The sequence below is a fragment of the Physeter macrocephalus genome, chromosome 19, assembly GCF_002837175.3.
Source record: "Physeter macrocephalus isolate SW-GA chromosome 19, ASM283717v5, whole genome shotgun sequence".
NCBI classification, from domain to species: Eukaryota; Metazoa; Chordata; class Mammalia; order Artiodactyla; family Physeteridae; genus Physeter; species Physeter macrocephalus.
This window is the reverse complement of record NC_041232.1, coordinates 29,589,351-29,607,071: the sequence shown is the minus strand read 5'-3', so window position 1 is coordinate 29,607,071 and position 17,721 is coordinate 29,589,351. Positions and strand designations below refer to the sequence as shown.

General features: G+C 38.6%; 1 protein-coding gene across 5 annotated transcripts in view; it reads left to right on the top strand.

The window, feature by feature from the left end:
• Positions 1 to 17,721, top strand: part of ARHGAP28 (Rho GTPase activating protein 28) — a 149,586-nt gene that overhangs the window by 109,991 nt on the left and 21,874 nt on the right. For all 5 annotated transcript variants that reach the window (XR_448255.3, XM_007114869.4, XM_007114868.4 and 2 more), the window contains 6 exons: positions 3,127 to 3,211; positions 5,235 to 5,377; positions 7,647 to 7,812; positions 7,944 to 8,035; positions 10,334 to 10,411; positions 15,246 to 15,408. Coding sequence is in view for 4 of the 5 variants with exons in the window: in XM_007114869.4 (XP_007114931.2) it covers positions 3,127 to 3,211; positions 5,235 to 5,377; positions 7,647 to 7,812; positions 7,944 to 8,035; positions 10,334 to 10,411; positions 15,246 to 15,408 (727 nt within the window). In the remaining variant the exon portion in view is untranslated. The remainder of the gene's footprint in view (positions 1 to 3,126; positions 3,212 to 5,234; positions 5,378 to 7,646; positions 7,813 to 7,943; positions 8,036 to 10,333; positions 10,412 to 15,245; positions 15,409 to 17,721) is intronic.

Here is a 17,721-nt window from a genome sequence, read left to right as displayed (position 1 = left end):
ACATGTCAATCCCAATCACCCAGTTCATCACACCACCACCCCCAGCCCCCTGCCCCTTTCCCCCCTTGGTGTCCATTTATTTTTAAACTTTATTACTTGTGTTTAAGGTTAAGAAGTAATCTGAATAATACTTCGGCTATTCACATGGATTTTTGGAATTTATTACTCTCATTGTCTTTAGTATTTAGTTTATAATTTCAGATTCATAGATGGCATCGGAATGCCTTTAAATTCACATTTGGATAGTTTTTGTAATTTTTATTATATTTTTTATTTCAAAATTGGTTACATATTTGTCAGTGAATGTGGCTATTTACGTTCATCTCTGGGGAATTTGGCACAGTGGATGCAAGAGGTGGATTTATCAGTTCTGATCTCAGATGCAAAAGAGGAATATGGGGAGCCTTATTGTCTGTAATGACTGAAGCACAGGCAGATTTAGGATATAGAGTTATAACACATAGATTGCAACCATGAGAAAAAAACAAGCAGCCAGTCAGGAAGGTCAGAAACATCTTTTGCGTCGGTGAGTTTCTCCTGTAAGTAATGAACACGGAAAATATTTGGTATGGTGTTTCTTTAATGTGAAGGAAATATCAGATAGTCAAAGTCTAGTTTTAAGAGAACTCAAGCAGATAGTGCTAACCTTCTAAATGTTGGAATTTAAAATAATAATCCTTTAATCCTTACTCTCCAATCCCAGTGCAGTAGGATTTGGGCAGCAGAGCAAGTGTTGGTAGCTGGGAAGCTTTGCCTCTCCTAAAGCAGCTGAGGCCCCAGTGGGAAACTCTAGTGGTTGGGCATGTAGGGAAATGGTAGGATCCATTATGGACAAGCTAGGGAAGTTTGTTTTAAATGGGAGTGGCATTTGTGTTTGAAATACATTAAAATCACTAGTGAAAATATTTTAAAGATTCTAATATTAATATGTTTAATGAGTAAATGGATGTTTTAAAATTATGAATACCAAGCACTGAGCCTTTTCATTCAACCTGTTTCAAAACTCATGGTCCCTTTATTGGCAGAGAGATCTTCCTTTTCATTTTCACCAAGTCATCCCCCTGCTTTAACACATGAATGTTCTTTTGTTTGTCCTGTTGTGTTTTAACCCTTATGAGTCTTAAGTCTGAGAACCTCTACCTGGCTTTCAAAACCTTCTTGACTAACATATTTCTCATATTTTTCTAATACCTTGTGTCAACTCCTGGCAAATCAGGCTCTCCGTGATCCTCTCATGAAGCCAAAATGCTTCAGATTTCCATACCTGAAATTTATAATTCCATGTCTGGCCTGAATGCTTTGCCCGCCTCCCTGCCTTTGTAAGTCCTTTTCATCATTCCTTGAGTTCCAGTGCAAGGTCAGCCACCTCTTCAGTGAAACCTTTTGGGTGGCACCTCTTTCCTCTCCTTTACTCTCCAGTAAACACTAGTAGTGTAGAAATTAGCTCTCAAGAGTGGATTGCCTTTTAATAATGTTCCATAAATGTTACTCTTGTCTCCTCATTATAAATAGCTAAGGAGCAAGGGTCACGATTTAAATTTCTGCTTCCCCCAGGAAAGTCCCAGAATAATTTATATTACAAAAAGTGGGACCTCATTCAATACTATAGGCTGGCTGGAGACCAGTTAAACCAGACAGCAGATGGCACTTCCCCACTTTACAGATTACGAAATTGACATTTAGTCCATTCAAGGATCCCAAGCCATCAGCTTCAAGCCTTACATGAGTGTTTCTCAATTTTCAGGAGTGTTCTCTTCTATAGATGAGTTATTACAAAGTTTAATAAAACATTTCTTTCTAGAAAAACGTAAGGAAACCACTGAAAAAAGTGTTCCACATCTTTTTAAGGATTTCAGTGTATAGGTAATCTTTATTCTGTAGTGTTAGTTTTTAGAGCCACCAATTACATAATTGAGCATCTGTGTTTTAATAGTTGGCAATATATTCACATTCTGTTTATACAATAAGATACGTCATCTCCTTTGGAATAAAATAGGAAAAAGAGAACGCAAAGCTCAGCATTCGAGATTCCCTTGTGCAATTTGTAGTACATAATAAAGGATCTTTCATGAAGCAGGTGTTCAGTTCATATTGCTAAATAAATATGAGCATAAAAGAAACGACGTCAGGCTCTGGGGAAAAAAGAACAGACTTATGTGTGAAGAGCATAAAAAAGATTCTTGATGGAATAGCAGATTTTCACCCTCACACATACTCACAGCTGATAACTTGCACGTTAAAATTTATATTGGTAGAAATGGTAGAATTTGTGTGTAAGTTTTTACTAGTACCCATCCAACCTGAGTTAGAGCTCTACAAAGCTCTACAGAGCTCTACAAAGTTAATTACTCAACTTCTGATAATGTTGCAGGGGAGTGCTGTGCTTTGGCAGGATTGCAGTGAAGAAAGTAGGAAATTAATTAAGAGAGGACACTGAACTAGAAAACGTACTTAAATTTTTGGTAGTTATTATCACTCTGTATTTCCTAGCAAAGAAGTTAATGTATGAGTATATTAATAGTAGCTAACCCTCATGCAGTACTCACTATGTGCCAGATATTGTTCCATGTGATTTAGAGTCATTTAAAATTCATAATAACTTGTTGAAATATGTTCTATTATCATCTTCATTTTACAGATCAGGAGATTAAGCAATAGAGAGTCCTGTAACTTGCTTGAAGTCACACGAAGTGGAAGAACCAGGATTAGAATCCAAGCAATCTGGCTCCAGCATCCCTGTTACTAACCATCTAGCTATGTCATGACTTAGAGTTTACGACCAAAATGTGTGACCAGCTGCATCAAGAATAACAAATATAATAATCATCAAACTGTGTGACATCAAGCATTGTAATTTTTACGTTAGGAACTGTATGACAACAAACATTTAAGAAGATGTGGTTATTTTGACCTTGACTTAGTTCTCTTTTGAGAAAGCTGTGTGAGCTGTACAGGTCTGAACTGAGTGAGAAAACAAAGGAAATCAGATTCAAGCCCTTCATGGAATCAAGAATTGCTTTTTGTGAAAAGAATTCAAATATACTGCAGAACATAAATCAGGTTGAAACGTAGGGTAGACTGTATTTATGATAAGCTGTTTTGTGTTCGTCTTCCCTTGTTTCACAGTCTATCCTGGAGACTATTCCAGATGTGCCAGCTCATTCGAATGGCTCAGCAGACCCTGGACAGTCGGTGCAGAACGCAGTGAGTGGTGAGTGACACAAACTCCTACTGAACTCAAGCTGTGTCTTTTTGCTTTTGTGCTGGCACTCAATTCAGTGAACAGTGAATTTCTGAAAACAAAATGTAAATGTGTTTTCTCCCCTTTTTGATTCTGTCACCCGGGCCTCTCCTCCCATCACCTCCAAACAGCCCATCTGTCATACCAGACAAAACTAATTGAACCAGATTGGAAGCAGAATCTTTTCCACCTGTACTCCCACTGCATCATTTAGAAACTACTCATTTAGGCAGTGTCTTTGATTTGGGGCCTCTCTCACAGGTAATCTGGATCTGCTTAACAGTATCAAGCAGACCAGGAAGTAGACCACTTCCAAGAATCTCTAATTATGCTCAAGTAAATGCAGCAACAGAGCAGCTTGTGATATACAGAGTAACAGGGTTAGCTTTTAAATGGGCCTCTTTCACTTGAGCATTGGATGCTCTGCATGGGCTCAGTATGGAATCTCAAATCCTCCTTGTTAAAAATAGGCCCCTTTAGGCCACACTTTTGTGATTCCTCAAAATTTTCCCTAAATAATGCACCGTCTTCTCAGATACAGCAGAACCCCATACTTGCAACATTAGCTTCAAAACTCAAATAAGTTGGGGTGATGAAAATGTTCTAAAATTGATCAATGGTTGTACAACTCTGCAAATATCCTAAAAACCGTTGACTGTACACTTCAAATAAGTGAATTCTAGGCATGTGGATTACATTTTAATAAAGCTGTTTCCAAAAAAAAAGAAAAACGAAGAGAATGGATTTGCTGTAAATTATTCCACATCATTCTATTTGCTGCCATATTGTTATTCAGTTCAACTCATACCACTAAAAGATAAAAGTCTACCTGGAGTAGTCTGGTGATTTGGAGTATCAGCCTGTATAATCAACACTGTCCAAAGAATCTGTCCATAGGTCCTTAAGAAGTTAGCGTTTTATTTAACAATTAATCTTACTCTGATTTGCATGCAAGCCTCTGTACGATGAGTGAAAATCTTAACTGTGCCCTCATTATTTTCTGAGTTCTTACTGTATCCATTTATTGTGTTTTAATTCAGTATAACTGTTTAGAATTTTAAATTTGTTGATTTACAAATTTCTCGGTTAAACTTTTAATTGAGATTAACTAGGTCTTCTATCATTTTTATCTTTTGTTCCTTTTGTTCTATTTGGTTTTCATTTAGCCACTGTCTATAGAAGAGGGTAAAAGAGATGAGCTCTTTTTTTTGTAATCAAATACTTTTCATGACATATGAACAGTTTTGCCAGGCAATGAAACAAGATGGCAAGCCAAACTCTTAGTCAAAAATCGGATTTAGGTCTACTGAAATGATTTCACTTGTTTTTGGTAAGGAATCTATTGTCTTAATTTCAGACTTGAGAGAAACATGGATACGGGACAGTACTTGTCACCCATTTAGCTTTGTAATGTGCATCATATGATACAAAATCACAAGAATTAGGATTAATTCACCTGAACAAATCTAGTAGTGAAGGGCAAACTGAATTTGAACAAATCTTAAGAGGCACAGTTCCACAGTTTGGGAAAAAATCCAAGAGGAATGCAAGTAGGCAGGAATTTTCTGTGGGGCCTCCACCCTTTCTCCCTCTGCTTTCAGCTTTTGCTTCCCCAATAGCAGCAACGTTGGGTCTGGATGGACTTAATTTTAATATCATGAGAATATATAGAAATATTTCAGTTTGGTCTTTCTAGTAATCTAATAATCTTCCATGCTTTTCATGAGACATAAACATCTAAAATTAAGAACATCAGATTAAACAGAAAGTTTGTTTGGATAACGATTATAGAAGTTTGTTCATGTGGAAATCTGATGACACTACATTAATTGCTTAACTGAAATCATTCTGGGTGAGTCTAATGCTTTTCCTGGGATGTAAACATTCTAACGTGCTTATGGATTAACTTGTAAATATTTTGTGCCTATTTTACAGTAAATGGTATTGATTGATTAAATGGCATATTAAATATTCCACATCCTCTGTTCTTTAGATGATGAATATCTGGAAAAGGACATTCCACTACAAGCTGAAGAGCTGTCCTTTGAAGTATCTTATTCAGAAATGGTTACAGAGGCTCCAAAAAGAAATAAATTTAAGAAGTCAGATTTTAAGAAAGAAGACTATGTTTTACCTGTAAGTAAAAACCTTTCATGATTATTCCACTAGCTTCCTGTGACTTCTCTGTGGGACAAACTAGAATTTTTAAAAAAATTTCTTTGTGTGTGCACAAGGGCATGGGAGAGGCCAGGCATCAGTGTTGCATCACACCAGGGACATTATTTGTTGTGCAGTACACAGCCTGCCTGGCTGTACCTGGCAGCTCTGGGTTGAGGAAGAGTTGCTAGGGTATATGCTTGAGTACTGCTTTGTAGATGAAACAGGATTTCCACTTGGCTTGTGTGCTTTCATGCACTTTATATCCTTACTTTACTTATAGGTTGATGCCGATTCTAACTGTAACTGTATACCTACTTGTGCATTAGAAGCCACATGTCATGATGGAGCACTGCAGAAAGTCACAGTCATTATCAATAAGAAGTGAGAGCTTATAGGGCAGACACTAAAAATTCATCAAAAATAAATTCAAGAATTTGTAATATTATTATGGGATGGGAAAGTAGAGCTACATACTTCATTAGCCTGAAAGCCTCATTATCTATATCCCGGATAATTGTATTCTGAAAGCCCAATACAGGAAATATGCTATGCTGATCTATTTGTTACTCAGTGAATGCATTTGTGAAGAGTTCAAGAAGTGGAGTCCTGAATATTCTGTGCTGATCAGAGCTGGAGGCATGACGAGCAGGGCTCAGGCAGTTTCAGGGCTAGAGGAATGAGTCATCTAGAATCAGGCAGAGGCTTTGCCCCAGGTGGCCTGGACCATTCCTGTGATGGAGGGGAAGAGGACAGGGCAAGAATTGTAAGACCCGCCAGGTGCCTCCTATGGGCCAGACACTGCAGTAGGTATTCTAGTTCTCATCATCCTAGTGATTGCTCCCATTTTACAGTTGAGGAAACTGAGGCCCAAACAAGCTAAGTAACATATCCAAATCTTCACAGCTAATAGGAGGCAGAAACGGTATTTAAACCTACACGTGTCCATCTTCTAAACCCCTCCTGGACCCTATGCAGCCTCTATGTCGGAGGGCACAGTGGCATTCTGGGGCAAAAGAGGGAACCCAGCTCTGGGACTCTGGTTGCAGGGGGAGTCCCTCTGAACCTTTGGAGAGAATTGTCCAAGAGAGGATGCTGACCCCCAGTCTCCTCATCATGTCTGTCTCCTCCTGAGTTTGGGCTCACCTGGGGTGCAGGGCAGCCTCCCATGAAGAGCTCTGCATAGGGTGTAGCACGTATTGCCAATAATTGCTCAGTAATGATTGCAGTTCTTGTTGTGTTGCTGTTGTTGTTATGTGTTATTGTCATGTGGCACCTTGGTCTCAGAAAGAAGATAAAATAACCAAGTGTTTAATAGCACAAGGTGTGCCTCAGACCACACCCTATGTTTTGTTGTTTAGCTTTTAAATACTTGGAATTTCAAAGAACAGCTGTTGAATGAATGAGTAAATGAATGAATGAATGAATTGGTAGATGCTTTAAAAATCCCAAGGAAGCTCTAGTTTAGGGAACTCCTATGGAGAATGTATACTTACAACTTTGTAATTTAAATAACTATTGTATATTTCTACTTTAGCCATTTTCTTTCAATACCAGGCTTTCTGAGAGCAAAGTATTTGTTATATATTTTATATATATACTTAAATATAAAATTTATATTTTACTTATTATGTAATTATATATTATATAATACTTATATTTTATTATTATTACTTATATGTAATATTTCTGTTATTTATTACAAGAACAATCTCTTGTTTTTTAAAGGTCTTACTTCTTATAGTCCTCACAATATTTCTGGACTGTTGAAGGGTTTTTTATTGTTCTTTTAGTTTATTTTGTTTCCTAGTGTGGAAATGGAGAATATAACAATATAATTGGCTTAAAAATGATAGTAGAATTATTTGGCACTTTCTATGCATTTTTTTTTTAAGAATATTTTGAATTACCTAAATTTGATTTTTAAGGTAGAATAACTTATTGTCTCAGCAAGCAGGTGCAATCGGTTTCAGTTGAGAAATTACCTAAATTCTTTACATCACAGTTGTGATGATGACGTTATGGTATACTTCAGATCACTGTTTTGTTTCAATTTAGTGTAGTAGTGATCTGCAGATGTTCTAAAAATCATATTCATAATCTTTCTGTGATGCAGCATGCTCCTCAGATTTTTTTTATTAATAGCATGTCTTGCTGTACAGATTTAGAATGTCCAGGTGGCATTTGAAGGAAGGTATAATAATTTTCCTTTGCCTTAAAAAATAAATATCCTCAATATGTATTTTAGAAATTTATTGTTCAGAAAACCAGATTCGGCCTAACTGAAGCAGGAGATCTGTCTGCTGAAGACATGAAGAAAATCCGCCATCTCTCTCTGATTGAATTGACGGCCTTTTTTGATGCCTTTCGTATTCAACTGAAAAGAAACAAAACGGAGAAAGTAAAAGGACGAGGTATTAAGACTTATTCTCAAAACAAAACAAAGCAAAACAAAAGACTTATTCTGGCTTTAACACTTTGATACATGGGAATAAGACGGTGCTTTTCTGATTATTTTTTCTTTCTTGGCTATTTTACAATGAAGACAGTGGGATTTTTGGAGTTCCTCTTACAGTCCTGCTGGAAAATGACCGAAGGAAAGATGCTGGAGTGAAAGTTCCCCTTGTGTTACAAAAAGTGAGTTCAATGTAAATAAAGGGGGAGTTAATAGAGCCCTGTGCTTGCAATGTGCTGTTTGTAAACCCACTAATGAATTTTCCTTTAGATTTAAAGACACTAAAGCCCTATTAGGACTTGGGCCTTGGTGATTTCCAAGTTTCCTCTGTACATCCACATGACATCCACAAACACTTGGGCATGTCTGCCTTGCTGAGAACTTCTGGAGCCTGTTTCATTGTCTGATCATAAAACATCAGGTGATGAGCGCAGATGCTCTGTCACATGGCTTCCTTCCGTTATATTTCTTTGAATATTTAAAAAATGTTATTTGTGTGTATGTATGTGTTTGGGTGTGTGTGTGTGTATTTGATTGTTCTGTCCTGTATAAGAGATGACTGTTAATTATTAGCAGTCCATTTACTAATCATACAAGTATTTGCTGAGATATATCACAGGTTGGTTGTTTTTAAATGTGTATGTATAATTGTTTAAATGAATTTTCCAGACAAAGCTAAATAAAGTCTAAAAATCAGCTTATTCTGGTGGTGTTTGAGGTATGACTGAGAAGGTACGATCCATTTAGACAAAGAAGAATTTTGGTTTGGGAGGTTTTGAAACTGATATTACCTGAACTATCATATGTGGTTGTCTCTGTGACCATCACTGGTTAATGGCTCATTTGCTTTTGTGTCACGTTTTTTTATAGCCAACAATTTACACTGGTTTAATTATGCATTTATTCAATAGTGACATCCGGTGGCACAAGTAAAATTCCAAGCCCTAAACACAAATCGTGTTGAATTTTCAATTCAGTTTTTAAATGATATGCGAAAATACTGAGTGAGGAAACATACTTACTTTATTCCCAATAACAGTTCTATGTCTCTTTACTATCTTCCTTAATTTTGCTACCAATACCTCAAATTGAGCTGTTCCTCAAATCAGGTGATTGATTGGCTGCCAATAGGAGCTGGGAGGATGGCAACCAGGGGGCCAGAGGATGCTGGCGACACCCAGTATGCGCGTCTGTAGGGCACCTCCCCTGCACCCAGCCGTCTGTATCTTGTCACGTCTGGACAGCACCGAGCAGCCCCAGGAGGTCCGTGTTATCATCTCCCTTCTACTGGTGAGGCAACGGAGGCATCGTAGGGTGAGATAGCTTGCCCAAGAACACACAAGAGGTAGATGCAAAAAGGAGCACAGTATGCATATCCAAGGCCAAGTCCATGGTGACTCTAAGATTTCCTTTCGTTCCTTGAATTAGAACCAGAATAATGCCCTTTGTCCTCTAGTGAAAGGACAGAGTCTGAAGAAAATGCATAAAAATCTAAGACTGAGAAGATTCAACACAAGAATTTATATTGTTAAGTAGGTGCAAAAACCTAGCACATGGAAGGTGCACAATAAATGCTAGTTAAAACTAAATCTGGGTTTATCTCGTATTATCTCAATAGGTGCTAGCTTCTCATTTAAGACAGCTTGAGGCATTGCTCTTCTACTCCTGTGGGAGAGTCTTTTCTTATGAACATGTTTCTTCCTGCTAAATATCTACTTTTCTTCATACCTACAGGAACTACCTTAGCTCCAGGCACCATCATTTCTTGAAGGGAAAATAGCAGAGACTCTGGATCCTGCTCTTGCTGTGTGAACGTGGGCAGATCCTTTCTCCTTTCCATGCCTCGGTCTCCTCAGCAGTAGAATGGGGATTCCACTAGTACCCGCCTCATAGGATTATTGTGAGGGTTAAGTAAGTTAATGTACGTTAAGTGCTGAGAATGTTATCTGACACACAGTAAGTGCACAATCAATGTTAGTGTTTATTATTATTGAATAATAAACCATCATCATTACCATGAGAGCTCATGAGACCTATAAGCCTTTACAGTATGTAATCCCTTGGTCAGATTTCGAGAATCCCTATAGTTTCTTAGCCAGAATAGTGCAACTAATGATAGTAAATTTAGGGTCTTTTCTTATTGGTCAGTCTGCAGAAAGAGGTACAGTAATCAGATCTTAAAATAGTTAAGTGGCAGTGTAGTTTCTTGGCTAAGAGCACAGCGTGAGAGAGTTGGTGCCATTACTTCTGAGGTTGACCCTGGGGAAAGTGGAAAACAGCTCTAAGTCTCCATTTCCTCATTTGCAAATTGGAGGCTAATGTTGACCTCCTGGGAGAGTGTGAACATTTAACTAGGCATTCAAGTACCAGGCATGTATATATGCTTGGTAATGTATCGATTGTTTTCATCATCATTATTCTTTCAAATGTTTGTAATCATATGGAAGTATTTATTTTTGTAATGTATCATTGCTTGCCAGTTCTTTCAGAAAGTTGAAGAATCGGGTCTGGAATCTGAAGGGATTTTTCGACTTTCAGGATGTACCGCCAAAGTCAAGGTACCAAACATTTTCTCTCTTCCTCGTTAGATATCTCAGCTAGCTAGACCCAAGTTCACACAGGCATCAGGTGTGTCTAGTTGTTTGATGTTGTTTTTTTGATACTATCACTTGGCCCTATAGAGCTTTCCTCAATACCTATGTTCCATGATCCTGAGTTGTGTATTCCTTTAAACTAAAACAACAACAATAAAAAGCCAACAACAATGAAAAAACACATCAATTCACTATCAAAAACTGCTGCTTGTCTTTAATTTGGTAAAGTTGAAATGTCCCATCATTGTTTTTTGTGTTAAACCCTTGAGCTTTTTTGTGTTCCTCTCAGTCATGGAATTCACTAAGCCAGTATTAGATGATCCCTGATTTCCATTGTCAGTTGCTTCAAAGTTAGAAACGTTCTTTGGCTTTCCTTTTGTAGGAATGGCTGTAACCACTAGAACACTCACTCAGCAGTTCTAAAACCCAATTCCATTTAAGGTAATGTTAGTTTCTACATATAAAACCACCCATGCAATGTGAATTCCTTTACTTTCCCACTTCTGTATGGTGGGAAACTCTTCAAGTACAGCAAAAAAAAAAATTGTTAGAAAATAAACGCTTTTCTTATAAATTTCCAGTAAGATATCCCACTTTGTGTGCCGGTGCACATCCACAATGAAGAGTCCCTCCCTGCCCTGTACACTCCCTGGTGGGTGGACATGGAAACATGAGCAGTTCTCAATAATGAATCCTTGAGAAAAAAAATCTCGGGGAGAGGGAAAAGTGAATTTGGTTGTGTTTGAACTAGTAAAAGGAATTGTGTAGAGGCAGGAAAGCATCTCTTCACTAATTCATTTGGGCACATGTTTTGGGAAATTCTAGTTGTATCAGAAGTCTCAGAGTTTTTATATAGATGTAGGACGAGATATTTTTCAAAGGGGAAACTCAGAATAAATAGGCTGTGTCTATTGGAAGCTCCAGAAAGCAGGTGTTGGGACAGAGTTAGGAGTAGAAGACGGTTATTGGGGGACCGTGCTTCTCAAGGATCAAGGGGGAGGAGGTGGGCTTGGGCGGGCTGAGCCTCAGACTGGGTGCAGGTGGGACTCTCTCTCTGTGCCCTGTCAGCCCCACACTGCACTGTCACTGCTGGGGCTGCCTGCAGGGAAGGGCCTGAGGCCAATCAGAAGGGGCCAGCAGCTGGGGAGTCAGCTACGTGCATTTTTTGCCGATGAACAGCCAGTTCTTTTTTGAAGGGAGACCTGAGCAGTGCTCTGCACTTTGCCAGTGACAGGGGGGTCAGCACATTTGGGGGAGTTGTGACTTCCCTGGGAGTAGAAATTACTAAATACTGGCACAAGTTCATTTGGAAGGCAGGAAAATTCCTAATGGTTCCTTAAGGTTTGTACTCTCTAAATGGGATCTACTTTTTGTTTCAGGTTCTCACAGGTATGGTTTTTATATATACTTCTAAATAAATGTATCCTAAATCTGAGGACAAAAGCTGTTACTAGTTTTGGTTAAGTCTTTGTGGTTATATCTGTAGAGTCAGAGAACCAAAATGAAGTCAGGAAAATGAATTTCCTAAACAGAATTAGACTCCATCCCTCTAAACCTCCCTCTATAATAGGGAAGTTGTATTCGCACATATTCTTACTGACTCTTACTCTGTGTGTGTGTGTGTGTGTGTGTGTGTGTGTGTGTGTGTGTGTGTGTGTGTAGGGGGAATATAATGGATATGACTTAAAATTCTATTTTTGAAAATAATCAAAAGGAGACAACATTACACGACATTTCTTGTGTGTATGAATTTTAACATCATAGCACAAGTTGCTTTTCTTTAGCTAATCTTTGACTGAAAAATACTTATCAAAGGCCAATAATTCATTTAACGTGTTCTAATAGGCACATGCATTCCTGAACCACATTTAGGTAAAAGTCCCTTTTGGCCCTTAATAGGTTTTATGTAGTTTTAGCCTATTTATTCCATCTCTTATTAGTCTGAAAAATGTAATCCAGATGTTTTCGTGGTTTGAGCTCCAAGAAAGCCAATGTGAAAGAACTCCGGGCCAGTGAACAGAAACAGGGGGATATTGCAGTTAGAAAGGCATTGTAACTTGATATAGTAAAGGGGCCTTTATTTCTCTTCTTTGTTCAAACTTTAAACTTTAAAAAAAATTTTCATCTGTTAGACTGTTGTTTCTACGAATGTGCTTAGGGAAAGAAAGTTAAAAAAAAAACCCATTGTAATTATCCTCAAATTGTGCCAAGTGGATGACACTAACACTAAGGTATCATTATGAAGAAGCCAGCCTGGGTTGTGCTTTCAAGTCCTGGTTAGACTCACAGGGGAGCAGCCCTGGGGGACGCTGCTGGTTTTAGCCGCACGGGGCACATAACTGCCCAGCACATTCCTGGATGTGAGGCCTCAGATCATTTGGAACCAATTTAATGCTTTGGTGTTTCCAGTGATTTTCTTTTCCAAAAATGACAGAAATTTGAGCCAAACACCGAGGAATATATTTCATGGAAGAAGGCAGACTGGTTTGACATGCACGGTTTTCTTTTTTGACTCGTTTCAATTATTCGGAGGCTGCTCCAAATGTTTTACAGTGATGTTACCTGGTCTGCTGGTTTCCCTTCCTGAAATGGTTTCTGAAGCTGAAAGCAGGTTATTTGCATTTTTATAAAATTACCTCAGAATTGGAAGCAGGTTAGATATTTGCTCAGAGGAGATCGAAGGACATGGCTCCTGACCCTTGCCTGGTGTTCTCATTAACGGTGGACAGAAAGCATGACTTTCTTTAACATGTACACGTCTCTGGCAAGGAAGATTCATCCCCTGGTTCATATGGCTTCATGTTTAGGACCACCGTGGACATGTCAGCTCTGTTCCTACTTGCACTGTGCTCTGGTCCAGACTTCTCCGTTTGTCTCATGCTGGCCGTCTAGACAAGACGGGGTGCTGTTATTACCCGAATATCCACACCACATACACATGGGTTTCCCGTAGTAGTAACACTAGAGGTTGTAGCAGACCCAGACGAGGGGAGGGTAAGTGCAGCCAGCATTTCCTGAGCGCTCTCTGTATGCAGGCCCTGCCCCCTGAGCTCTACATTGTAGTATCAAATTTAATCTCTGTGAGGTTGTTTTAATATCCATCTTTTTTAAAAACATATTATTGCTCTTTACTTTATTTTATTTATTTATTTTTAAAAATTTTGGCTGCACCACACGACATGTGGGATCTTAGTTCCCCGACCAGGGATCGAACCCGTGCCCCCTGCATTGGAAGGCGGAGTCTTAACCACTGGATCGCTGGGGAAATCCCTAATATCCCTCTTATGGAGCAAGAAACCTCACAGGCCTACAACTAGGCAGTTGTGGAATTGGGATAAACACCTAAAGAATGTGGCTGTAGAGTCTGCCCTTGAGCCTGGTGCCATGTTGCCTCTTAGGTGGCAGGGAAGTAGTGACAGGTTAGAATCACCTTAGTGTTTCAGGTAGCTTCCTGTGGCACAGGTCTGTGGGCAGTGGATTTGAATTATCCTGCTCTTGCCAGGGCTTCCTGCCCACTTGAAAAACAGTTTCCCCTTTGCTTTATGGCAGTGGTACCAGGCAGTGGACGGAAAACATTTACTCCTCCCCCTCTATTTCCTGTTAACAACACCTCCATCTGCCCGTTACTCCAGCTAGCAATCTGAGAGTCATCCTGGACTTGTATTTCTCCCTCTGAGTCTCATGTTCAATCCGTTACTGATTCTTGAGAATTTTCCCTCCTAGGCGTTTCTTAAATGCCACCTCTTCTTTCTGTCCTATAGCTGCTTATCCAGGTTAGTCCTCGATTATCCACCACCAGAAATGGTGCCCTAGCCCGATAACTGCTTTCTGCATCTCTAGCCTGCTCCTCGCTCCCCCAAATCACTTTTCTGCCTGCCTGTCAGAAAAGATAAATCTCACCTTGTTGTTCTCTAGCTTCTCTTACATCTTCAAGTCTGGAAGACTTAGGCGTCTCATGAGAATAAAGCAAAGGCCTGAAGGATTTTCAGAGTTTTCCCTTTTTTTTTTTTTTTTTTAAGAATCCTTTTTGAAGCAGTTATTGTCAGTTGGGAAACTGACTATAACTGCCTTGTATTACTGGTAAACTCTAATTCAAGGGAGCAGTAGAATGGGGGGCACTGGTCATCAAATGAACTAATAATGTAAAATGTATAACCCAAGTAAAACTTAAGGACCATTAGTGATTTTTTTAAAAAGTATTTACACAGTGTTCCCAACCTTACGAAGGATTGGGAAAACATGCAGACATGTGGAAGACATGTGTACGTCCTGGCATAAAACTTTGCTGTAACTGCTCCAGGAAGAGATCATTGGTGTGCATGTTGCAGTGAGGTCAGAGTTCCTTTGTTGGGATATTTCTCATTCTGTATGTGAACTAGCCAAGAGGCATACATTCTTGATCTAATTTAGAAACAGAAGACAGGGTGGCAGAAGGAAGGGATCATTGAAAAAAAAGGGGGAAGTGGAGGCTTTGTCAAAATCTAGCAGTGCATTTTTGATGTGGGCATAGGCAGTATTCTGCCAAAACCATATAAATGAAACTATGATCTGAGTAAAGAACTTTTGTATTTGTGTAGATGGCAAATTATTTTAAGATTAACATTATTCTAAAAGGATTTTAGAAAACTTAAAAAATATATATTCAGAAATAACTATTTCAGTTCTTTAATCGTGTTGAGAAAAGATAAGCTTAGTAGATATTGGCTTCTCTATCTAACTACAAAAATAGTTTATGTAATGACAGTTTTTAAAGGGGGAGGATCAAGTGGTAAAACTCACTGTTTTCCTTGATTTTCAGCAATACCGTGAAGAACTGGATGCCAAATTTAATGCTGATAAGTTTAAATGGGAGAAGATGTGCCACAGAGAAGCTGCAGTAATGTTGAAAGCATTTTTCAGAGAACTACCCACCTCTCTCTTCCCTGTGGAATATATACCTGCTTTCATCACTCTAATGGAAAGTAGGTGGAAGAAGTTAAGTGTGAATGGACTAAGATACAAGGTCAATAAAGTGGCACACAGCAGAAGAAAGATGCATAATCAGATGTGATCATAAATGTATAGATTTGCTATTTCCTGGTACTGCTTGATGAACTATTGAGTTTGATGGTAAACTGTCATCTCTTCACATGTTTATATTTCTGAGTCTGGTTGATATGATTTAGAGGGTTTTATAATCATTAAAAGGCAGAGAGGGTTACAGAAAGACCTGGCTCTTGAGATTTGAATTCCTGCTCAACCATCTGTTAACTATGCAGTCAACCTTTCTGAGCTGCACTGCTGCACCTGTAAATTACAGATAATAATTACTTGTCAGGGTTGTTGTGGGTATTGAATGAAGACATCTAGGATAGTGCCCGGTGTATAATAGTCCTTCAAAAAATATAAGATCTCTCCCTTCTTTAAATCCGAGGTCCTGGGTCTGATGATGTAGCATGCAGTAAGAAGGTGTTTTGTCTCTGAAAATTACAGTAGTGTTTCTGAATCACATAGTGTGATTCACATAGTGTTTCTGAAACTTAAAAAGTCACATAGATGAGGCCTTAACTGAGGTACGTGGATAGAAAGTATAGAAACTGGACAGTGTGTGTTGTATTTGGCAGTCAGAAAGTAATTTCATCCTAAAGGTTGAATATTGAAGGAAGGTGTGATGAGAGAAATTTAGAAAAGTAGGATGAGGCTACATAGTGTGGGCTTTGACTACCAACCTGAGGAATTCAGGAGTCACAAGTCTAAATATGTATAAGCATGCTAAGTAAATGGTGATTCTATATGGACAGAAAGGGACTGTGGCCAGATTGAGAGGACATATCCCATATAAAGAGGTTGGCCACTGCTCAGCTCTGGATGATGGTTACCATGCAGGAGTGAAAGCCAAAATCCAGGCTTTAATGACGAAACTCTTCATTTGAAAATGTCAGCCACAAATTCAAATTTTAAAACACTACATGAGCGTAGCAAGTATTACCCATATCTGCCAGTTTACAACCTTCTGCAGTTTGACCAGAAGTATAAAATCCTTAAAATCACAATCATAGAAAATAATAGTCACATCCTAAGTTGTATGACAAAATTTGTCCTAAAAATTAGTTGGTTCTAAATCTTTAAAAATTTTAACTAAACCAGATTCATAAAATAATCTGCTGTGTCTTCAGAGAAAAGAATATGATAAGACAAGGCAGTCCTTTTCTAAGCTTTAATTGACATGCTGTGACCAGTATCTCTTTTCTTTGTATGATGTAGTATTTTTGTTTTATGAAAGAAAGAGAGAACTAGTTCTCTTCATTCTTTTTTATTTCAGATATTGTATATTTTCAGTTCTAGAATCTCCAGTTGCTACTTTAAAACTATTTTCTATTTATCTGCTGACATTCCCTATCTTTTCATTCACTGTAAGCATATTTACCTTCATATCATTGAGCATAGTTATGATAGCTGCTTCATAACTAGATCCAACATCTGGGTCATCTGAGGGTTGGTCTCTGTTGACTGTCTCTTCCCTTGAAAATGGGTCACTGTTTATGTCAAGTAAGTTTAAACTGTATCCAGAACCTTGTGAATATTTTTTTGGAAACTCTGTGTTCTGTAATATTTCTCCAAGGAGTGGGGGTTTTTTGGTTAGTTTTGTTTTTTGTTTGTATTTAAGCAGACAATTTGCTATTTAATACTTTCCTGTGCTATTCCACATATGCATGGTTTATGGGGTGAGCCAACATTTGGGTGGATTTTACACCAGAATTAGGGCCTTCTATCTCTTGACCTTTCCTTTCTGGGATTCCCCATAACTTCCCAGTGGCTGTGGTCATCCTGAGCCCTGTCCTCTCTTTGTTCAGGCCAGAAAGATTGCGGTTTTCTTTTGGAATTTCAGCCACCTCATGCCATTGCTGTCCATGGCCTGACCTCAAACTGAAAGCCAGGAAATTGGACACTCTCCCTGTGTCATTCCCTAATGCCAAGTGTCCAATGCCCTCCTAAATCTGCCTGCTTTTGTTCATTCTCCACTGCCTCAGGTAGTTGTTTTTTGTACTTTGTCCAGAGTGTACAGTTGTCTTAAGGAGGGTTGATTGGGTAGGAGCTTATTCAGCCATACCAGAAACAGAACTCTCTCCATTTCTAAGTCAGAGAAACACAGGATCTTCTGTAAAGTTTGCTGTCCCGGAAAACGGGCTGCAGATGTCTTAACTTCACTTTGATCTGCAGTTTATATACTGAACAATTCATCAAAACAAATGGTGCCACAGAGGATTTTTTTGTTTTAGTTTTTCTTTTTTTGG